General features: G+C 43.8%; 2 protein-coding genes across 3 annotated transcripts in view; both read right to left on the bottom strand.

The window, feature by feature from the left end:
- The window catches only part of THOC5 (THO complex 5), a 37,832-nt gene extending 37,053 nt beyond the window's left edge, over positions 1 to 779 (bottom strand). The window contains exon 1 of one of the 2 annotated variants that reach the window (XM_036757664.1): positions 573 to 779. The gene's annotated coding sequence lies outside the window, so the exon portion shown is untranslated. The remainder of the gene's footprint in view (positions 1 to 572) is intronic. The other variant, XM_036757671.1, reaches the window with a different exon arrangement.
- Positions 780 to 1,609: 830 nt separating this feature from the next.
- The window catches only part of NIPSNAP1 (nipsnap homolog 1), a 44,976-nt gene continuing 24,162 nt past the window's right edge, over positions 1,610 to 22,423 (bottom strand). Inside the window, exons 5-10 of the mRNA XM_036762538.1 lie at positions 19,131 to 19,201; positions 13,860 to 14,000; positions 12,714 to 12,745; positions 10,934 to 11,028; positions 8,198 to 8,281; positions 1,610 to 5,960 (exon numbers count right to left, since the gene is read on the bottom strand). Of these exons, the coding sequence (XP_036618433.1) occupies positions 5,896 to 5,960; positions 8,198 to 8,281; positions 10,934 to 11,028; positions 12,714 to 12,745; positions 13,860 to 14,000; positions 19,131 to 19,201 (488 nt within the window). The 3' untranslated portion in view covers positions 1,610 to 5,895. The remainder of the gene's footprint in view (positions 5,961 to 8,197; positions 8,282 to 10,933; positions 11,029 to 12,713; positions 12,746 to 13,859; positions 14,001 to 19,130; positions 19,202 to 22,423) is intronic.

Genomic DNA, 22,423 nt, shown 5'->3' with positions numbered 1-22,423 from the left:
GAGAGACGGAGGCACGCTAGGGAAGTACGGGGTGTAGAGGTGATGGAATGGGGGCAGTATGGAGGAGGGCACTGGGGAGAGGGGACCCAGCTGAAGGGAAGATGGGGGGCAAAGGCACAGGGAAGGAAGGGTTCAGTTTGAGGGAGGAGTGGGGGAAGGTCCTGGGGGAGGGGCTCAGCTGGAAGGTTGGGGGTCCTGGAGAGAGGCGCAGTCCTGGGATGGGGGCGTTGGGGGAGGAGCTGAGTTGGAGAGGGGAGGCGGCGGGGGAGGGGCTTAGTTGGGAGCATGGGGGGGGGAGCCTGGGGGGAGGGGAGTCAGGGGATGGCGACCCCAGAGGAGGGACCTAGGGTTCAGCTGGTAAGTTGGGGGTCCCGGGCAGAGAGACACATTGGGGGTAAGAGCTGGGGGAGGAACCAAGTTGGAGGGAGGGGGAGGAGCTCAATTGGAAGGGTGGGGGTCCTGGGGAGAGGCTTGGCTGGAGGAGGGACGAGGGGCACGGTTGGGGGATGGGGCCCGGCGCGAGGGCGCCCGCGGTGGGGGGGGAGGGGCTCAGTCCGGGAGGAGTCACGTACCTGACGGCCGGCCCGAGGCTCGGAGAGGCCGCGGGAGCTCCCGTGGTCGTCCGTGGGGCAGAGGGAAGCAGGACCTCGACGTCCACAGGCCCGGACGGGAACAACGGAGAAGCAGCACAGCAGCCGCCTCTGCCGCCACCACCACCACAGACCAAACCAGAGCCGCCGAGCCTTCCCCTTCCGGTGGCTAGAGAGTCCAGGCCACGCCCACCCGAGTACCATAGAAAAGCAGGCGAGAGGAGCGGCGCGCGCCGGGGCGCTCTGCTACCCCCTAGTGGCCCCGGGCGCTCAGCGCAGGCGTCTCACTGCCTTTCAGCTTCTCTGGCACTCAAGTGTCAAGTTCCCTCCCTGGTTAGGAGCAGCCGGGCTTAGTGGCTCTTAACCCACAAAGACCCAAATTCAAATCCCACCTCTGCCACCTGCTGTGCTGTGTGAGTAGGAGCAAGTCACTTAACCTCAATTAAGCAGAGCAGACACGGCCAGCATAGACAGAAATAAGAGGCCCAGGCAATAACAACATATAGCATTTATTGAACAACCGCAGCCGGAGAAGGTATTTGTAGTTGGAGCTGTACCTTGAAAGAAAATAGGGATTCTGAGAGGTGGAAGGTATTTTGTCTCACTTCCATCCCTGAGAATCCCTGATTTCCGGCAAGGCATTCTTCAAGCAATTTTTATTGGACAGCCCTATGATTTCAATGGTGAAGGGAATTTCCATCGAGGGACTTCCTCGAGCAATGCAGATAAACGCCTTGTCTGAAACTTATGGTCTTAGAGGCTTCTCATTTCTAAGTCTTAAGAGACTTGTCTGGGATTCTGAGAAGTTAGTGAAACCCACTCATTTGACAAATAAGGAACCCAAGACCCTCAGAGGTCAAGTGACTTGATTAGTGTTACAGAGATAGGATTAGAGTTTTAAACCCAGGTGCTTTGATGTGAAATTCAGCACTCTTCAATTTTACTTTTATTTTGAACTTAAAGACCAAAAAATAGTAATAATAAGCATTTTCATAAACATATAAAAACACAAAATAGGATTGTGTATAAAATCGTGAGTCTCTATTACATTCACTTAAAAGCATACAATCAATTTCACATCGCTTTCAGAACTGGCCCTCCTCAAATGTATGTATTTCCCTTCTGGTCTTTTTCACATATTTTCAAAAAAACATTTCATGGCTCTTGGTCATTCCCTCTATCTCAGCTCCCCAATTAGCACTTTATCTCAATGTGCTTTACAAATATCTCAGTTGATCCTCAAAACAATTCTGTGAGGTAGGTGTTATGATCCATATTTTACAGAGGCAGCAGCTGAGGCAGAGAGGGATTAAGCAATTTGTCAAGGGTCACACAATTAGTAAGAAGCTGAAGCTGCATTTGAACTCAGGTCTTCCTGACTCCAAATCAGTGCTCTATCTACAGCACCACCTCACTACCTCAAAAAAACAAAAACTCTTATAACAAGCCGTCAAGAAAAACAAAATCATACAATGATCACACACCAATATATCTTTATACATCTATGTATCATTGTGCAGCCTGAGTGTCCATCATCCCTCTGTCAGGAGGAGGGTACTGTGCTTTCTCATGGGTCCACTGGAGACATGGTTGGTCACTGTTTCGCTCAAGAGTTCTTAGGTCTTTCTGTATCATTTTTTCATTGCAATTTTGTTGTCCATACGTACTTTGTTTTGCTCAATTCACTCTGCATCGGCTCCTACTTCTCTAAAAACATCTCTTTCATTGTCTCTTAGAGCATGATCGTATTCTATTACATCCATGGACCACTACTTGTTCAGGCATTCTCCTAATTGTTGAACATTTCCTTAGATTCTAGCTCTTTTCTCTTTCCCTTAAAGATCCAGAAGTTTGTTTGGCTGGTAACTATACCCTCAGAGGCATTATCTCCCCTCTTCACAATCCTTTTTTTTTTTGTTGTTTGATTTATTTCTACACCAAACCAGAGGTGTGTTCAACCCTCTTTTGTTTGATTCTGATAAAAGCTTCCCCTGATGTTTCCCCTACCCTTTCCTTCATGCTTGAAAATACTTGTCTTCTCATCCATCTCGGTTATGAGAAGTTCTATTCCCTTTTTCCTCCATACAACACAAGTATATTCCTTTCATTCTCCCTTATTTTTCCTGTCTACAACCAGTTAAAACAGAACTAATCCAATCCCAAATTCCTCTGTTTTTCTTATTCAATTCCTTCAATGTCCTTTGAAGACATTACAGTTCTGAAGGAGGACTTGTTTGTTCTCTCCCATTAATATGTTCATGTTAAATAAAGTCCCATTAATTACTCCAATAAATTTACACTTTGCAGGGTAAGTTATTCTTGGTTGTAAACCAGTATCTCTTGCCTTTTGGAAACTGAATTCCATGCTGTCCTCTGGTTTTTAGTAGATGCTGGCCAGTTCTTGTATGATCCTGATTTTGGTTCTTTGGTTCTTAAACTGATTCTTTGTGAATGCTTGAAGTACATTCTCTTTGACGTAGGAGCTCTGAATTTTGGCTATGATATTACTAGGACTGTTCCTTTGGGGGTTTCTTTCAGGAGGTAATCAGTGGATCCTTTCCATCTTCATCTTGCCCTCTGGTTCTAATAAATCTGGGTAGTTTTCATTTGTGATTTCTTGAACTACAGTGATCGTCTTAATCATTATTCAATCTGGAGTAAATTTCAGGTTTTTGCAGGATTAAGTCAGTATGTGGGTGCTAGATGTTCCTCTGCCTCTCTCCACGTTTCCAGCTTGGATCCCCTATCTCTTCCTCCCCACCACCTTCCTAACTCTCCTTCCCTCTCACTCTGGGGCTTATTTTCAATAGTAATTGCACTCATTGGATCAGATTTTGTGGTCCTTCTTGCTGATTTAAAAGTCAGATGAGTTGGTCCTTTTAAATAAAATTTAGCTATAAAGTAATAGAAATGATTTCCACAAAATCCGGTCCTACTCGGGAAAACAAAACAAAACAAAACCAAACCAAACCCCTTCTCAAACACAGCTGCAATGTCATTAGGCCAAGGTGACTAATGTCCACATGGTTCATAACAGCTAGCGTTTATACAAGTATTTAAGTTGGTAAAACATTTTACATATTATCTCATTTTATTCTCACAACATTGTGAGGTAGGTGCTATTATTAGCCTCATTTTACAGATGAGGAAACTGAGGCACTGGGCATGGTGATGAAGTGACTTGCCCAAAGTCACACAGCTAGTATCAGAAGGAGGATTAGAATTCAGGTCTTCCTGACTCCAGGTACTGCCCTCTATCTACTCTGCCACCTAATTGCCTCCATTTTTAAGTTAAAATACCCCTCTTCAGCTAGGAAAAGCTGAAGGAAAGGGGAGATCTTTGCAGCGAAGCCAGTTCAGGGTTTGATACCAGGACAGATTTCCTGACAATGAGAGTTACCCTAAAGTGGAATGAACTGCCTGGAGATTTGAATGGTTTCCCATCCTTGGGAGGTCTTCCAGCAGAGGCCAGACAAGCACATGTTATGTATGTTATGATGTGGATTCCTTTTCTAGTATCAGCTGGACCAGATGGCTGCTGAGGTCTTTCCTACACTCAGACTGTGATGCCCAATAAATCAGCATCCAGCCATCGCTTGAAGACACCCTGGCCCCAAGACTTTAACTGTAAGGAGGAAATTTTGCTTGACACAATGCCTAATCTGCCTCTTTGAAGCTCCCCCTTCTTCCCACTGCTCCTGGTTCTGCCCTCCAAGAACAAAGTAATACACCCAGGTGATAGCCCTTCAGAAAGATCTCCCAAGCCTTCCCTGATCCTTCCCTTCCCCGGATCCCAGATCCTTCAGGAGAAATAGGCTAACCCCAATGTGTTCTCTGCCCAGGTGTCCCACTGAAAAACTCCAACCCTGTCTGTCTCCTTTGGTTCCAACCTCATCTTCCGAGCTGCTTCTTAGTTCCTCCCCTTCACCAGCTCCAATTTCTCCTATCTCTGGAATCTTGGGGCAGCTGGGGGAGATTCCTGGCAAGTGAAGAAGAGCAAACACCATTTCTATTAAATATTTAATTAGGTCAGTCAGTGACTTTCAGTACAGGCTGCCCCGGAGGGGGATGGGTGCAAGCCTCATGGGGTACAGGGACCTGAAGAGGCCCAACCCCGCCCCTCCCAGGTATTGCAATGATCCCCACATGGCAGCAGATAGTCATAGAAGGAAGGACTGTAGACCCGAGAGGAAATAGGAGGGAGGAGAGAGAAGGGGGATGATAGCCAAAACCCCCATTCCAGAGATTGGGGAGGGCAGGGAGAGCACAGCCCAGAGCTCTAAGAAAAAAAGAAACCTACTGGGGAAGCTCCCCTTCTGCCTGGCAGGTGGCTGCAGTAATACTTCAAAGCCTGACCCAGAGACATACCCATGAGAACAGGATAGCACAGATGCAAGCCTGTCCTTCCATTGGGCTCCTGGCCTGAGGCAGGGAGCTGTTGGCTCAAAAGTCCCCATCCCAACACCCTTGACCTCTATTAGCCCTCTCACTGGTTCAGGATAATATGATAAGAGCCTGGGTTAAGAAGCAGAGAGGGACCTGGCTCAGGCAGATGGGGGAGCTAGGAACTGAGGTAGGCATGGCCCCAGCTCTTGCCTTCTGACCACGGGACACCACCACCTTTTATGTAAAACGTTTGCATTTGTGATGTTCACATGGAAGGAGACCAGGCCTGAGCAGCCAGAGCTGAGGGGCCTTGGGAAAAGGAAATCAGAAGCTGAGATCTGCTCAGACCTCTCCAGGGGATAAGGGATTGGCAGAACAAGGAAAAGTGGAAGAATGATAGCTAGCTCGAAGGTTTGCAAAGCTATTTACATACGTTATCTTGTTCATGCCTCACAACAACCCTGGGAGGTAGGTGGCGTTATCCCCATTTTAGAGATGAGGAAACAGGCCTAGAGATGAAGGGACATAGCCCAGCTGGTTACACAGCTAGCTAGTAAGTGTCTTAAGCATGATTTAAACACAGGTCTTCCTGATTCCAAGGCCCAGACTCTATCTACTGAGTCACCTCGCTGCCAGAAACCAAAGGAAGAGCAGAAAGGGGTGAGGGCAGTTGGGAATTAGAAGCAGCCAGGTCTTGGTCTAATTCAGCTAGCCTCAGCCTGACCTAATTCCCTGAGGAGCCCGTCAGACCCCAAAGAAGGAATGAGGCATGAAGTCTGAGAGGATGCGGGGAGCAGGGGAAATGGGGTATGAGGTGGGGGGAGGGCTGCAGGGAGGAAGGGGGAGTGTCTGGGGAGGGGAGGAGAGGGGCTCTTCTGGCTAACAGCTCCCTCCAGGAATGAGGAAGGAGTCCGCAGGGTCACTGGAGGGGTGAGATCTTCAGGGGAATCATGATACGAGACTCCATGTTCCGTACCAGAGGGACTGTGGAAAGAAAGGATCAAGGTCACTGGGGCTGCGCAGAGGACCCCTCCCCTCATAACTAGGGACTTTTTGACAGTGATTCAAAGCTTGAGAAGCTCTTTACATCCATAATCTCACAGGCTATTGCCCCGTGAAGTCCAGGATGCCAATGGAGATCTGATATGGCATTCCCTTCAATGATGATGCTAGCAGTCCATCCTGGACAACTCCTGACACAGGGCCTCCCATAAGTTCACCCCCAGGGGTCCACCCAACATGCTGGAGGCCTTCCTCCCTTTCTCCTGCCATGGTGTGGGCACCCAGGGGGCATGCAGGTTGTCCCTGGTTATCCTTGGCTGTTCCTTCATGACAACCCTCTTTCCTTTTCTTTTTTTTCTTTTTTTTTTGAAGGGGGGAAGGCAGGGCAATTGGGGTTAAGTGACTTGCCCAAGGTCACACAGCTAATAAGTGTGTCAAGTGTCTGAGGCTGGATTTGAACTCAGGCCCTCATGATTCCAGAGCCAGTGCTCTACTCACTGCACCACCTAGCTGCCCCCCCTCTCCTTTTCATCATCCACTTCTTAGATTCTATTCTTTACACAGATTTGTCAACTGTGTCCTACACAGTTGCTGTGGTTCATCCAACAGGCATCCTTCCAATGCCCTTTTAGACCAGTCCTATGACTTCATCGATCTGGAGACCTCCCAACGAAGAAACGCTCTCTTCCAATGCAGATCAGCAATTGGTCCACAGAGTTGCCCAGAGGGTTAAGGGGCTTAGTGATTTCCTTGGGGTCACATAGTCAATATTGGACTGTATGCCCTGCAAAGGCAGGATTTAAAACCAGCTCCTTCCTGACTCCCTCCGAGGCCACTTCTCTACTCACTATGACACAGTGATGACCCCAGCTACCATGCCATACACCTATCCTCTAGGGCAGGTGTTAGCAAACTATCTCCCATGGGCCAAATCTGGCCCACTGCCTGTTTTTATATGCTCTGAGATCGGAATGGTTTTTACATTAAATGCAAATTACTATACAGACATTTAGCATACATGTATTAAATTATTATATGTACATTAAATATAATATGTATGAAAAGGAGAGGCAGCAGGTCAGAGTTGACCTGGAGGCCACAGTTTACTGACACCAGCTCTAGACCTAGATCAGGAAATAGCATGGGCTGGTCAAAAGAACCCAGAGCCCAGAACTTGAGCTCCTGCCCTGGACTCCTTGTAGCTGTGTGTCTCGGAAAAAATCGCCTGACTTCTCTGAGACTCTGTTCCTTCCCTTATAAAATGGAGATAAGATTTGTATTGCTTCTCCTTCAGGGAAGCCTGTGAAAAAATACTATAAATGGTAAGTCATCACATAGATATTATCCAAGGTCCATCCATAAGATGGAGCAGAAATGGAAAGAGGAAAGGGCCAAGAAGTGACCCCTTCACTTGATGGAGAGGACCACGTAAATGTCTAGTAAAGGTACTTTAACCCAGTGTCTTACATATTGTACGTGTTTCATAAATATCTGTTGAATGAATGAGTTAATGAATGAATGAGGCGCATGGTCCATTTGCCTGGATTGCCAATAACTGCTATAAGAGAGCTCAAAGACATTAGAGCATTAATTCTCAAACTCTCTCATCTATGACTTCAAGCTAAGATCCTACCTATCCTCCTGCTGTTGAGAATCAACCAAATAAGCAGCAAGCATTTATTAAGTGCCTACTGTTTGCCAGGACCTGGGGATGCAAAACCAAAAATGGACCAGTCCCTGCCCTCAAGGCACTTATGTTCTATAGGGGTGGGTGGGGAGGAAAGAGAACAACACACACACACACACACACACACACACACACACACACACACAAATATGAAATGTCGTAAATCATAGGCTCAAAGATTCAAGGCTGGAAGGGGGCTTAGAGACAATCTAGAACAACTTTAAAGATAAAGAATTTAAAGATAAGAAACTGAGACCCTGAGAATGAGTGACTCCGACAAGTCAGTCAGGTCCTCTACATCTTGCCAGGCACCATATTGCTTCTCACCTAGCTCACCCCCGCCAATAGAATGTAACCCTCTTGAGGACAGGAACAATTTTTTGTCTTTGTATCTTGAGTGCTTCACATCACACCTGGGAACTGATCAGCATTTCCATAAATGCTTATTGAGCGATTAAGTGCAGCCCCATTTTTGAGGGTAGTGGTGGTGAGGTGAGAGACTGAGAACAGGATGGACCGCCAAGCACCTTACCTGTGTAATATACATTCTCGTCCCAGCCCCTCTTTCTCCAGGCGGCATTTCGAGTTTCCTCCCGGGACTGCAAGTCTTTATAGGCTAGGGGAAGAAACAGGATGTGTTCGTTAAATGGGGAATTCATGGCCAGGAGGTCCTTCTTCTGTCTCTTCTCCAGCTTAGGAACATCCAGAGGGTCCCCAGAAAGACATCTGCTTTGGATCCACCTTACTGAGGAGTGAAGACCCACAGGCCCAACATCTGACATAACCTATATTACAACTGTCATAACCTATATTAGATGGCTTGGTGTCTTGGGGGGGAGGAAGGAAGGGAGGGAGAAAAATCTGGAACTCAAAATCTTACAAAAATGAATGTTGAAAACTACGTCTACACGTAATTGGAAAAAAATAAAATACTATTAGGTACAAAAAAAATGTTTATTGTCTCTTCACCTCAGGGAAGGCCCAGGCTTCCAGGTCAAGTCTGGCTGGTCCTGGGGATTTTGGTGAAAGAGAGGAAACACTCCTTAACTGAAGGAAAAAGACTTGGGGCAGGGCAGAGATAAGGAATGATAGCTGTCTTCAGGTGTTTGGAGGGGACTATCACATAGAAGAGGGATCAGCCTTGTTCTGTTTGCCCCTAGAGGAGAGGTCCAGTAGCAATGGGGAAAGGTGCAAAGAGCCACTTTAGGCTTGATATCAGGAAACACTCCCCCCACCCCTTTCATCCAATGAGAGCTCTCCCAAAATGGAAGGAGCTGACTAGAGAGGCAGTACACTCTTCCTCCTTGGAGGTCATCGAGCAGAGGCTGGAAGGCCATTTATTGGGTATGTTGTGGTGGGAAGTCCTTTGGTGTATGAGTTGGAGGATGAGGTAGGGCCCCTGAGGTTCCTTCCATTTCCCAGATTCAGTGATTCCTACCTAGAGGAGTGCAGCTCTTTGCCAAGCAGGGAGCATCAACAACTTCAGATGAAAAGAAGCCTGGCAGTCACCACTGGGGTGGGGGGTGGGGTGGGAATACTGGCTTGACCATACCATAGGCTGACCCAGTGTGCCCGTGAGTGTCTTTAATGGGCTCATGGCCACCTTTATCTCTATTGTTATTAGATCACAAGATCTAAGTCTATGTGTAAAGCATCTAACAAGAATGGCAGGATAACGGAAAGTGCACGGACTTGGAATCCATAGAATACAGGACAAAATCCAGGGTCTGCCACTGGCTTAAGGAACCATAACCCCTCAGTTTCAATGTCTGCGAAAGTGAAATTAAAATATGCTGAATTCCTGAGTTATCACAAGGACCAAAAGGGAACATTTATGGTGATGTAATCATAGAAATGGGAGTTGGTATTATGGGTATGAAAGATTTGTTCACAAGATTATAAGATTCTAAATGGAGGAGGCTAAGTTTGGTCACGGAATTTCTGAGTTGGAAGGCATCTCAAAAAGAATCCAGTCCAAGCCCCAATTGAATAATTAGCTCCCCCAACAACATCTCCGAGAAGTGCTCCATTGTCCAGTCTCTGCTTCAAGATCTCTAAAGAGGAGGAGCCAGCCTGCCGCCACCTCAGGAGGCAGCTCATCCTACCTTGGGCCAGCTATCACATGGCCTGGGGTTTTCTGACACCCAGCTAAATCTCTGTCTTACACAGCTCCTGGTTCAGCCCCCTGGAGTCAAGCAGAACAAGGCTAATCCCTCTTCCACATGACAGCCCATTGCAAATACTTGAAGACGGCTTCAAGTATAATCCTCCTTTTTCTCAACTACTTTTTATATGTAAATACAAATGCTGGTTTTATTGGGGTTGGTTAAGTTCAGGGGAAAAGAAAGAAGACAGCAATCAAATCCCCACTAAGCCTGATCTTTTCTAGGCTAAACATGCCCAGTTCTTCTCTGTCTTTTTCATTCTAAATTTATATAGATCGCTTTGGTTTTCCATCGCCTTCATGTCAGACTCTACCCTTACCTAGCCAGCTGTCACTATGAACAAGGGAGAAAAAAGGAAGAAATAAATGCAGGTATACATACACATCAAAATCTGACAGTATATTCAATGTTCCACACCCACAGTGTTCCAGTTCTTTTCATCCATCCTCATATGGTCTAGTCTCCAGTACTCTCACCATCTTGGCCCTCCTCCCACATGTCCTTCCTAAAATGTGGCGCCGTAAATTGAACACAGGACTCCAGATACTCTCTGAGCCCGGAAGAATAAGGTGGGACTCACGCGTCCCTTGCTCTAGAACATAAAGGAGTCTGGGGATAAATTTCAGAGGGTCTGTGAAGTTGACTGGGAAAACAATTATATCTCTGTTCACTCATCTTGAACTAAAATTTAGTATTTCTTTCAACCACTTACAAACATTATTCTGAGGAGGGATCCATAGGCTTCACTGGATGGCCAAAGTGGGTAAGAGGGGACCATGATACAAAAAAGATCTAAACCTCCTGCTCTAAAATGTGTTGCCTAGATGTGGACTGATATTTTCACTTGTTTACTTATAACATCTAGCTCATATCCACATAAAAGAGAGGGCACAGCCCAGGACCCAGCCCATCATTTACAGGGCCAGGGGAAGGAAACTCTGTTTCTCCTTGCTAAGTCCCTGAGAGTTTTCTTCCTCTTTTGTCTTAATCAAGGGGGCCGTACTTCAGAAAATAGGGAATGGGTAAACTAGATGGCTAATCTCCAGTTGCCTCAGACCCACAGCTGGCAATAGGGACAAAAAACGAGAGAAAGACCAACCTACCCCAGAGATGGTGGACCACATAGAGCTCTCCAATCTGGGAGAAGAAGCCACCCACGGCTTCCTGGTTTTCCTGACGGTACTTGATCGCTCGGGCCCTGGAGGAGGGCAGAACGGAAGTTAGGAAGAGACCATAGCTTAGGGGTTGACCTGGCCTGGAGCTTGGGTACCATATTCATAGTCATAGTCTAAGCTCATGGTGTTGGGTCAAGGACACCAGTCTCGGAATCAGGAGATATGGGTTTGAATCCGAAGGTCTACTTTACCCACCTGTATCACTACGGACAAGTCACTTTCACCCAAAGCCTCAGCTTTGTCCAAGAGAAAATGGAGTTGATGCCAATTAATCAGCTCAAGTCACAAGCTGATGGTGAGGCTCAAATGAGGTAAGAGGCTGCTATCAGGTGTGGTGGATAGAATGCTGGGTCTATAGTCGGGAAGACCTGACTCCAGACACTTACTAGTTGTCTGACCTTGGACGAGTCACTTAACCTCTGCCTGCCTCAGTTTCTTTATCTGTAAAACAGAGGTCATAACAGCATCTACCTCCCAGGGATAAAATGAGATAATATTTGTAAAACTCCTTGCAAACCTTAATACTCTATAAACACATAAATAATAATCGTTATAAATGCTTTCATCATTATTCTTGCTATGATGGAGATCACATGCTTTGCAAACCATATAGCCCTATGTGAATGCCAGTGAGTATTAAACTATAGTATAAACCATATATATAAACTATATATGTGTGTATATACTATATATATATAGTAGAAACTATTTAAAAAGTATAGTATAAACCAAGCCTCAAGGCTTGGTGAGGGGAAGAGCAGAAAGATGGAGATAGGGAGAATGCTACTGCTGTCTTGGAGACTGACGGGTTAAATCCATCACCTGTCTTATCTGATCCCTGATCTGTGAGAGGAGTCACATAAATAAGAGAAGGCTTAGTGATCACAGCCGGCAAATGGGCAAAGATGGGAAGAGACAATGTAGGAGGGGTCATGGAAGGACAGGAACATTCATACATTGTTGGTGGAGCTGTATTGGTCCAATTCTGGAAAGCAAATTGGAACGCGCTAAGAAAAGTTATCAGAATGCGCATATCCTTTGACACAGAGATCATATACCTCATGGAAGTCAACGACCAAAAGAAAGGTTCCATAAAAGCCAAAATAATCGGTGATGGACTGTTTATTTTTCTTTTTTTGAGATATCAAAGAATAGGAAACAAAGCCGATGCCCATCAACCAGGGCATACTACAATACGTGAATGTGATGGAATAGCACTGTGCCGTAAGAATCGATGAATATGAAGGATTCAGAGAAGTACAGGATGACTTCTATGAACTGATGCACAGAGAAATAAACAGAACCAGGAAAACAGCATCAAGAATGACTACAAGAAAATGGGGAAAAAAAGAAAAAGTGAATCTGAATTCTGGGCAACTAAAATGATTACGTTTGGCCCTGAAGAAGCGACATGAAAAGGTACCAGCTTCCCGTCATTGTGGAGGCGGTGGACGATGAGTGTGAAACGCTACATGTTACGTCAGATTTGGCAAATGTTTTTGTTTAGTTTTGCTCAATTTTTTTCTTCATCGTAAAGGATGGCTCTCTGGGAGGGGGATACGTTGAAGGAAAAGGTTGGAAGATGAAGGGATGTAAAACCAACACAGCGATACATTATTCACTTTAAAAAATAACAAGAGGTCTTGGTGAAACGAAGGATGGTCTCCCCCCACCCCGCACTCTTCTCAGGCCTGGAGCTCTTACTTACCAATTGTTTCCCCACTCAATCATGGTCCCTGGCTAAAAGGAAACATAAGGGATTAGTGAATACAGACGCTGACCTTCTAGTATTAACTTCGGCTCCCAGGCTAATAAGAGACACCCAGAAGGGACATTAATCTCTCCATCCCGGAGACCTCAGTTCACCTTAATTAAGTGGGACCGTGACTCTCCTTCTTCATCTAATGAATTCTATCCAACTTTTCATGGTCACTTCTTCCAGAAAGCCTCCCCTGATTTCTCCTGTCAGAGATAACTTTCTGTCCTCTGATCTCATACAATACCTTGCTAATGAGCTAGCCTACGCTGCAAAGTACAGAGGCGAATCATTTTAATTTATAAGCCTCAGTGTTCTCTATCTGTAAAATGGGGATAGCAATACTGGTGCCATCTACTTCACAAGGCTTTGTAAAGCTTTGAACACTTGAGAAATGGGATTTTCTCCTTACCTCTTTTCAGAAGGGGCGGGGGGGGGGGGGCGAGAAATAGATTTGGAATACTTCATACCCTAACAGAATTACTTTACAAGTTCATTAGATTTGCTGAACTGCTTTCCTTCCTTCTCCTTATTCTTCATTACAGGGAATGGCATAAAGGGTAGAAGAGGAGGGTGGGATACACTTGGAAATGAATGTGGGGTAAAAAAAAAAAGATACCGATATAAAAGCTTTCAAAAAACAATAAAATAACAAAATCCATTTTTAAAAGGATCTAATTTTTTAAAATGATATAAGATCCCCAGTGGCAGAGACTGTCTCACTTTAGATTTGTACTGCATAATAAGTAGTTCACAAATGCTTATTAAATTGGGAGAGACCCAGAAATGTGAGCTACGGTTTCATCATTGTTGTTGCCAGTTGTCTGTGTCTTACAACCTCAGCAGACTATGAGCTCTTCGGGGGAAGGGCTGGGTTTTCTCTGTACCTAATCCTTTCCCTAATGCCCTACACATAACAAGTGTCTGACAAGCACCTAGGGCATTGGATTAGCTCAATGTGGGATAGGAATGGGCTGGGCTGAGAGCACAGTGGTGGCCAGATGCAGAGCTATAGGGACCTTCAATCCCCATGGCCTCTCCATTCTGGCTCTGAGAGAGGAAAAGAGGGAATGGGGCAGGGAGGAAGCCCAGAATCACCTTCAGCTTGTAAGTCCTTAATTCGTAAATGTTGGGGCCTTCACGAGGTTGGGGTTCATTCCAGAAACTGAATTCCAAAAGCAGCTGGTTTCTCCTGGACAGCAACATCTTACTCCTCTCCTTCCGGAATTCCAGATACTCCTGTTGGGGCACACAGTAGGGTAGCTCTGGGGTATGGGGCAAAGGGAGAAGAGCTTAGCCTAGCCATGACATAACAGGGAGACCAGGGGAAGGGCTGGATTTGGGCTAGAACACTAAGTGGAGGTCTACTGGAGGTACTGAACCCAGAACCATAGTGCCTTGCACATAGCAGGTATTCTATAAACAATTTTTGAATAAATGAATGAATGATGGGGCATGGTACATCTGCCTGAGTTGCTAATAGAAATGTCAAAAAAGAAAAAGGCATATAACTAAGGACGCAGCAAGTATATGGAAGGAAGAGTGGAGGCAGCTGAGGGATAGAGTGCTGGATCTGGAGTCAGGAAGACTGGAGTTTGAATCCTGCCCCAGCCACTAACTAGCTTAACTGTATGACCCTGGGCAAGTCCTTTGACCTCTGCCTACTTTAGTTTCCTCATGGTATTAGCCTATAAAATGGGGATAATAATACCTTCTAGGATTGTTGTGAGAATTAAATTATGCACACGTACATACATATATACACACTTATACATGCATATACACACATATACACATATACACACGTACATATACATGTACACCTTAAAGTACTATAAAAATGGTAGCTATGATTATAACTTAAATCTCCCCCAGCCTCAGTTTCCTCAGCTGTAAAACAGAGACAGATAAAGCATCCACCTTATAGGTGGTGCTTACAGGTAAGTAGATATTAAAATTGGTCTTGAAGTCATAAGGGGACTAAAACCTAAGTTTGAGGGACTCAGTAGCCTTGACTTTAGAGTCAGGAAGACATCAGCATGAATCCTGATTGAGATACTCAGTAGCTGTGTGACCCTGGGCAAGTTAACCCTCCCCCCCCCAACAGCAGGTCCCTCATCTGGAAAAGTGGCATTTGGCTCACAGGGTTGTTAGGAGGCTTATGAGATAATGGTAATAAAGTGCTTTGCTGTTATCAAAGTGTTATACAAATGTCAGTTATTAATAATAACAAAAGGCAGGAAAACCTTATCTATATGGGAGCCACCTTATCTGTAAGGCAAAAAAAAAAAAGCTGGAAACAACCTACCATTGGTTGGGTAACGGCTGAAAATGTCATCTGTCAACATCATGGATTATTATTGTGCAAAAAAGATAAGAAATACTAAGAAATGCTGCAAGGCTCATTCACTGGAATTGAGGCAAAGGTGGAGCCAAGATGGAGGAGTATCAAGAAGAAGTATGGCCTAACTCCCCTCCTCCCATGCCTCCCTCTCTTCTCCATATAGATCTAAAAATGCACTAGATCCAGTACTTTTTAAAAAATCATAGGGAGTCATTTTCCCAGCCTACATCAACAAAGGAAGACAGACAGAAAGGTCTAAGGACATTGAGGATAGGGTCTGGCCAGGAACCCACAGAGTGAAGTATTCTGGTGTGCAGGAACTGAGGACTGAGGACTGTACACCAGGGCAAGGAAAAGTCCTAGACCCCACATGAGATAAGGACTTGTACAAGATGCAGGAATATGTGCCATCTGGAAGCTCTGATGATCACTACCCAGTTCTGGATCAGAGATCAAGGGGGAAATGAGAAGGGAACCTGTGCCTAGGGAGGGGGAGGGAAGAATTCCAGGGAGGCAAGCATTTGCAAGCCCTAGACTATATACTGAGCTAGGAATGTGTTTAGAAACAAACAGTAGCTGTGTACCTCTGACCTCAGGAGTGGAACATGGCCTCAACTCCATCCTCCAGCCCAGGCTGAAGCCTACAGTGGAAAAATGAAGATAGGAATTCTGAACCAAAGAAGAGCCTGCATTTCAGTCACTTTGACCGTGAAGAACTTCCATGGGTTGCTAATAGTAGCTGAGTCTAGCAATAGTTTGCTGGTACTTCCAGCCAGGAGCAAGACAACAAGTGTTGTGCAGACCCAAACCCAGGTCAGGAACTTGCAGAAGTCATACCAGGAAGGCACTGATCAGACTTTGCCCTGGATCAGGAATCATGGGAACAGCTTTGAGTCCTCAGCCTGAGCTCTCCTCAAGAGTCTAGAATAGCACAACACTCAAAACCCCAAGAATGTAGCAGAAGTGCCCAAGACGACATAAGCTCAGCTGAGATATTCTCCCCACAAGTGAATAAGGTTCAGCCTCAATATCAATTCTGAAGTCAAGAAGGAGACTGGAAGAATACGTAAACAAAAGGAGAATCCTACCATTAAAAAGCCCTAATCACGACAAGGATGCTTAAGATACAAATCCAAAGAAGACGATGACTCAAAACATCTATGAGCAAAATCTCAAAGAAAAACACAGCTTGGGCACAAATTTAAGGAGAATTCCTAGAAAAGATGAAACAAAAGTTTCTAAAAGAATTAAAAACTATTTTTAAAACCAAAGGAGAGCTATAGAAGAAATATTTGAAAGAGAATTAACAGCTTAGCACAAGAGGAACAAAACCCAACCAAAGGAAAAAATAAATCTCTGAAAATTAGAACTGACCAATCAAAAGCAAATGACCCCAGCACTTTGCACAGTGCTTGGGACTGTAGGCACATAAAACATACTTGATAAATGCTTATTGACTGATATCAAACAAAATATTAAAACAAATAAAAATACTGGGGAAAAAATAAAAGAAAATGTAATGCAGGTATCTCATAGAAGAAACAACTGACCAGGAAAACAGATAGAGGAGAGATAATTTAAGAATCGTTGGACTACCTGAAAGCCATGCACAAAAGAAGAGACTAGACATCATATTTCAAGAAATCATAAAACAAAATTTTCCTGATCTCTTAGAGCCAGAAGGTAAAGTAGAAATAAAAAGAACCCACCAATTACTTCCTAAAAGAAACTCCCAAATAAAAACTCCCAGAAATATCAAAGCTAAAATTGAGAGCTTTTGAGTCAAAGAAAAAATACTGCCAGTATCTAGAAAGAATTCAAGTACTGAGGAGCCACAGTCAGTATCCCAAGACTAAGCTGCCACCACTATGAGGGAACAGACAACTGTTTACATCCTAATATGTATCCCCTCAGAATTCTATCATCATCATCATCATCATCATCAAGGGTCATAGAGGGATTCTAATCAGAGAGAAGCCCTGAGAGTGATTGTTGTGTTTTGATGATCTTAAAAGAAGAATAGAAGAGGAATACATGGAGGTTGGAGGGAAGGGAGAAGAAGGAAGGGGAAAATTATCACACTTAAGTGTAGTACACAAGTAGAAGTCTACACAAATAAGGAAGAAGGAATAACATGAGTGGGTAACATTTGAAACTCACTCTCATTTGAACTAGTTGAAGGAAGGTGAAATACACACACAGTTTGGTACAGAAATACATTTCACTCAATGGGTTAATAGGAAGGAAAGGGGAGAAGTTAGGGTTAGAGTTAGGGTAGAGGGAGGAGTAGATTAAGGGAGATCTTAAGCAAAACAAACTCTAAAGAGGGGATGGGAAGCAAAATGAAGGAAAGGTAAAAGAGAATAGGATGCAAGGATATATACAGTTAACAATTATAACTGTGAATGGGATGAATTTACCCATAAAAATGAAGACAGCAAAATGGATTAGAAAGCAGAATCTAACTATGCTGTTATAAGAAACATACTTGAAATAGAAAGATACGCAGAAACTTAAGAATCTAGAGCAAAATCTATTATGTTTCTGCTGAAATTAAAAAGGGGGTAAATCACGATTTTAGACAAGACAACAGCAATCAATTTAATTGAAAGAGATAAACAAAGAAACTACATTTTCCTGAAAGGTACCATAGACAATTAATATCAATACTGAACATATATGCACCAAATGGCATAGTATCTAAATACTTAAAAGTTAAATGAATTACAGGGAGAAATATACCAAAAAACTATAATGGTGGGGGAACTCAATTTACTCATTTTAGCCCTTTCTAACCTATGCTAAATCTAAACAAAAAAGAAACAAAAAAGAAGTGGAGTTGAACAGAATTTTAGAAAAGTTAAATAAGATTGACCTCTGTAGATTACTGAATGGAAGTAGAAAGGAGTATACTTATTTCTCCTTCATAAAAGTCAATCTTCTATTAGGGGATAAAATCTGCATAAACAAATCAGAAAAGCAGAAATATTAAAATGCATCTTTTACTATGATGTAATTAAAAATTTTATTCCACAAAGTGCAAACCACAATGCAATAAAAATTATTCTCAATAAAGGGCAGCTGATGAAACAATTAAAAATTAATCAGAGACTAAATAATTCAATCCTAAATGGGTCAAAGATGGGTCAAAGAACAAATCACAGAAACAAAATAATTTATTAAAGATAAGCATAACAATAAGACAACATACCAAAATTTTGGGGATGCAGCCAAAGAAGTCCTTAGGGGAAAGTTTATATCTCTAAACACTTTCAACAGTAAAAAAGAGAAAGAGTGGATCAACAACTTGGGCATACAACTAAAAAAACTAGAAAACCAGCAAAATAAAAAACAAAAACCCAATTAAACACCAAAATAGAAATCCTGAAAATAAGAGATTAATAAATTGAAAGCAAAAATCTCATTAAATTAATAAAACCAGGAGCTGTTATTTAATAATAGTAAAGCAGACAGGCCATAGTTAACTTGATTTTAAAAAAGAAGGAAAATCAAATTACCAGTATGAAATGAAGAAGAGCAAAAAAAAAAAAAAAGGATTAGAACAGACATAAAAATGTAAAAAACAGCAGTGGCAACAAAACTTTTTACAAACATAGAAGGACAAAAGAAGTGACTTGCCCACAGTCACAAAGCCAGTATGTGTCAGAAGCTCCGAGACCAGCTCTCTATCTACTATGACATGTGCCTCTTAGGTAATTGTTAAATGTATAGTTTTCTTTTTTGGTCTGAACCTGTGATTTTATCAGTTTAGGGAACTCCCAGGAGAAGAATTTCTTTCCACTAGTGCAGCGTGCCAACTTTTCTCCAACTTGCGGTCTTAGACAGGCAGGAATCAAGCCCAGGTGCTTGCTAGTTCCAATGCCAGTTCTATATCACGCTTCCTTTTCTAGGTAATTATTGACTTGTTTTAAAACTCATGAGCTATGATGATGGTCGCTACCTTTATTTTTTTTTAAACACAGTGCCTGGCACATGATGCTTAATGCTTATTGCTGACTGATTACCTTGTTTCCTTTGAGTTTGTTCATGCAGTCCATGAGGGCAGGGTAACCTCCTGAGAATCGCCACAGATGTACTGTAAGGAGATGGAAGTAAAAGACAATGTCAAACACATACTGAGCCCTTGGCCCATCAGACTGTCCCTCCCAGATCTTCTGCCCCAGGACCGCCCAGCTTCCCTGAACTGTGACCCTCATGAGTTCTCTTTCCTTTGGCTGGGGAATCAGTCCCCATGATGACGGCCGCAACAAAGTCCGTCCTTCAAATGCCACTCAATTCATGGGAAAGAGGGATTAGAGTTGTACCGCTCGGCCCCAGTGGGCAGAACCATAAAAACAACTGGGGGCAGCTAGGTGGCACAGTGAGTAGAGCACCGGTCCTGGAGTCAGTAGGACCTGAATTCAAATCCAGCCTCAGACACTTGACACACTTACTAGCTGTGTGACCTTGGGCAAGTCACTTAATCCCAATTGCCCTGCCTTCCCCCCTCCAAAAAACAAAACAAATAAAAAACAAAAAACAATTGACTCCCTAACCATCTCACCCACTGACATATAGACCAATCCAGAATCCAAGCTCTGAACAACTTAACTCTTTCATGCCTGGATCTCTGTCTTAGAGAATGATAGCTGATTGCTAGTTGCCTCAGTTGCCCACTTTATTTGGGGTCTGGCTCCAACCACATTTCACTTCTTTCTCAGACAATCTCACTAGCCACCACAACACTGCAGGTGTGTCCCCTGAATCCCCCAACCCTCCAATTCTGGAAGAAAATCAAATCATTTCTGTCACTGTTTTGAAAAGGCCAGGTTAATCTTCTCCACTCACATCCCTGCAACTTTCCAAATCTAAACACCCCTGCAATTTGGCCATCACTTCCCTATACATGCTATCTCCCCCATTAGAATGCAAGTTCCTTGAGGGCAGGGACCATCTTTACTTTTATTCTAGTATCCCTCCTTCCCAAATTCTCTTGTAGAACTACTTTTTATACCTTTGTTTTTATGCTGCACACACACACACACACACACACACACACACACACACACACACTTGCCCTGACTATTAGAACGCAAGCTTCTTGCAGGCAGGGATTATTTCATTCTTTGTATATGTGTCCCCAGTACTCCATAATGGCTGGCACACAGTAAGTAACCAATACTTAATACGTATCGCTTGCTTGCTTGATGAATCAATTTCCAAGCCCCCGGCACAGGGCTCAGCACATGATAACCACTTAATAAATGCCTTTTCATTCATTCATTCAGTGGATAAAAGTTACAGAGAGGCAGATTTTAGCTTCCTAATAACTGGAGCTATCCAAAAAAAGAGGCAGCAGCTCGGAGAAATGGGTTCCCCTCCTCACTGGAGGCTTTTGAGGAAAGGCTCGATGACCTCATTGGGGATATTATAGAAAGGATTCTTTGTGGTACATGGAGTAGGTTAGCTGGCTTCTGAGGTCCTTCAAACTTTGAAATTCTGTGAATAAAGATACAAAAAGGACCCTTACTAAATCTCTGGATGACAAAGCTTGCAGAACAGCCAATTCAGTAAATGACAGAATTGAGATTCAAAATGATCTCAGCCATCTGGAACATAGAGCCGCTCTGGCCAGATAAAACAGACTAGGGATCGCTGCAAAGCCCTTCATTTAAATACCTAAAATTGAACTTTAAAAAATGAAGGGCAGAACAAGGACTGGATGACCATTTTTCAGAGACACTATAGGTGGGGGCTCATTCTTCAGATAGAGAAGCCCCTTTAGGTCCCTGTCACCTGTTTCTATGAAATGCCTGGGGAGAAAAGAATCAGAGTCTTAGCTTTGGAAGTGACCTTCAGCTTTGGAAGTGACCTCTGAGGTCATGTAGTCCAACCCAGACATGAACAAGAATTTCCTCTAAAACATCAATGAATCAGCAAGCATTTATTAATGAACTATTATGTGCCAGCAAGATCTATTATGGGCAGCTAGGTCGCATGGGCAGCTAGCTGTGTGACCCTGGGCACGTCATTTAACTCTCTTTGCCTCAGTTCCTCATCTACAAAATAAGCTGGAAAATGGAATGACAAACTGCTCCAGTATTTTTGCCAAGAAAACCCCAAATGGAGTCAGAAGGAGTTGGGCATGCCTGAAACAACTGAACGACAAAAATGTGCCAGCCTATTGTCCACTGATTTTTGTTTGCCTTTTCTTAAATTTAAGTCATAGGATCATAGATCTAGAACAAGGACAAAAATGAAACAATCCCTACCTTCGAGGAGCTTACCCTCTATTGAGGGACTTAACAACATATGCATAAATAGGGGTACAGACCAGACCCATAATTTCACTGGTATAGGGAACTAATTCGCACATGAAGAAACTCCCTCTACCACTGAGATGGGCACCTTCTCTTCAACTTTTGGTCATGGAAGGTTGTCTATATAAGAGGTGTCAAACACAGGAACCGGATTAGGATGAAATTGGGGAATATTTAACAAAATAAATAAAAATACAATTTGTTCAGTCTTTCAGTTGTGTCCAACTCTTTGTGACCCTATTGGGGGATTTCTTGGCAGAGATGCTGCAGTGGTTTGCCATTTCCTTCTTCAGCTCATTTAACAAATGAGGAAATGGAGGTAAACAGGGTTAAGTGACTCCCACAGGGTCATGCAACTAGTACATGTCTGAAGCTGGATTTGAACTCAGGTCTTCCTGACTCCAGACCTGGTGTCCTATCCACTGCGCCACCCAGCTTCCCTAAAAATACAATAGAACATGGATAAAATATTGGTGTACAGTTTTCTAAGTTAATATTTAGCCAGGAAGAATTCTTATGTAGGATTTAATGGTCCTAGTTTCTGAGTTTTACACCTCTGGTCTAGAGCACTGACAGGCAAAGTTCCCTGCCTGGTCACACGCCAGAAGGTGTCAGAAGAGGGACTAGAACCTGTCTTCCCACCCTGAGAAAGTTCTCTAGTAAGTCTGCCTCCTGAACACAGAAAACATACAGGGTCAGCTTCCCTGAAAAAGGCTCTTCAAGTCTTTGCTTACTTCCAATAAGGGGCTGCTCACCACTTCACATGTCACTGTTAGTAAAGTTTTCCTGACATCAAACCAAAATTGGCTCCTTTACACCCTCCTCCCCCTGCTACTGGTTCTTCCCACAGGGGCCAAGCACAACACAACTGACTCCTTTTCCCATAATAGCCCTTAAAATAACAGAAGCCAGTGATCACGTCTCCCCTGAGTCTCTTCTTCTCCACAGTATATGCTCCCAGTTCCTTCAACAGATTCTCCCATTGCATGGGACCAATT

This window comes from Trichosurus vulpecula, chromosome 1 (genome assembly GCF_011100635.1).
Source record: "Trichosurus vulpecula isolate mTriVul1 chromosome 1, mTriVul1.pri, whole genome shotgun sequence".
Lineage (NCBI taxonomy): Eukaryota > Metazoa > Chordata > Mammalia > Diprotodontia > Phalangeridae > Trichosurus > Trichosurus vulpecula.
Note: the sequence above shows the minus strand (reverse complement) of the source record. Positions and strands in the feature narration are given on the sequence as shown.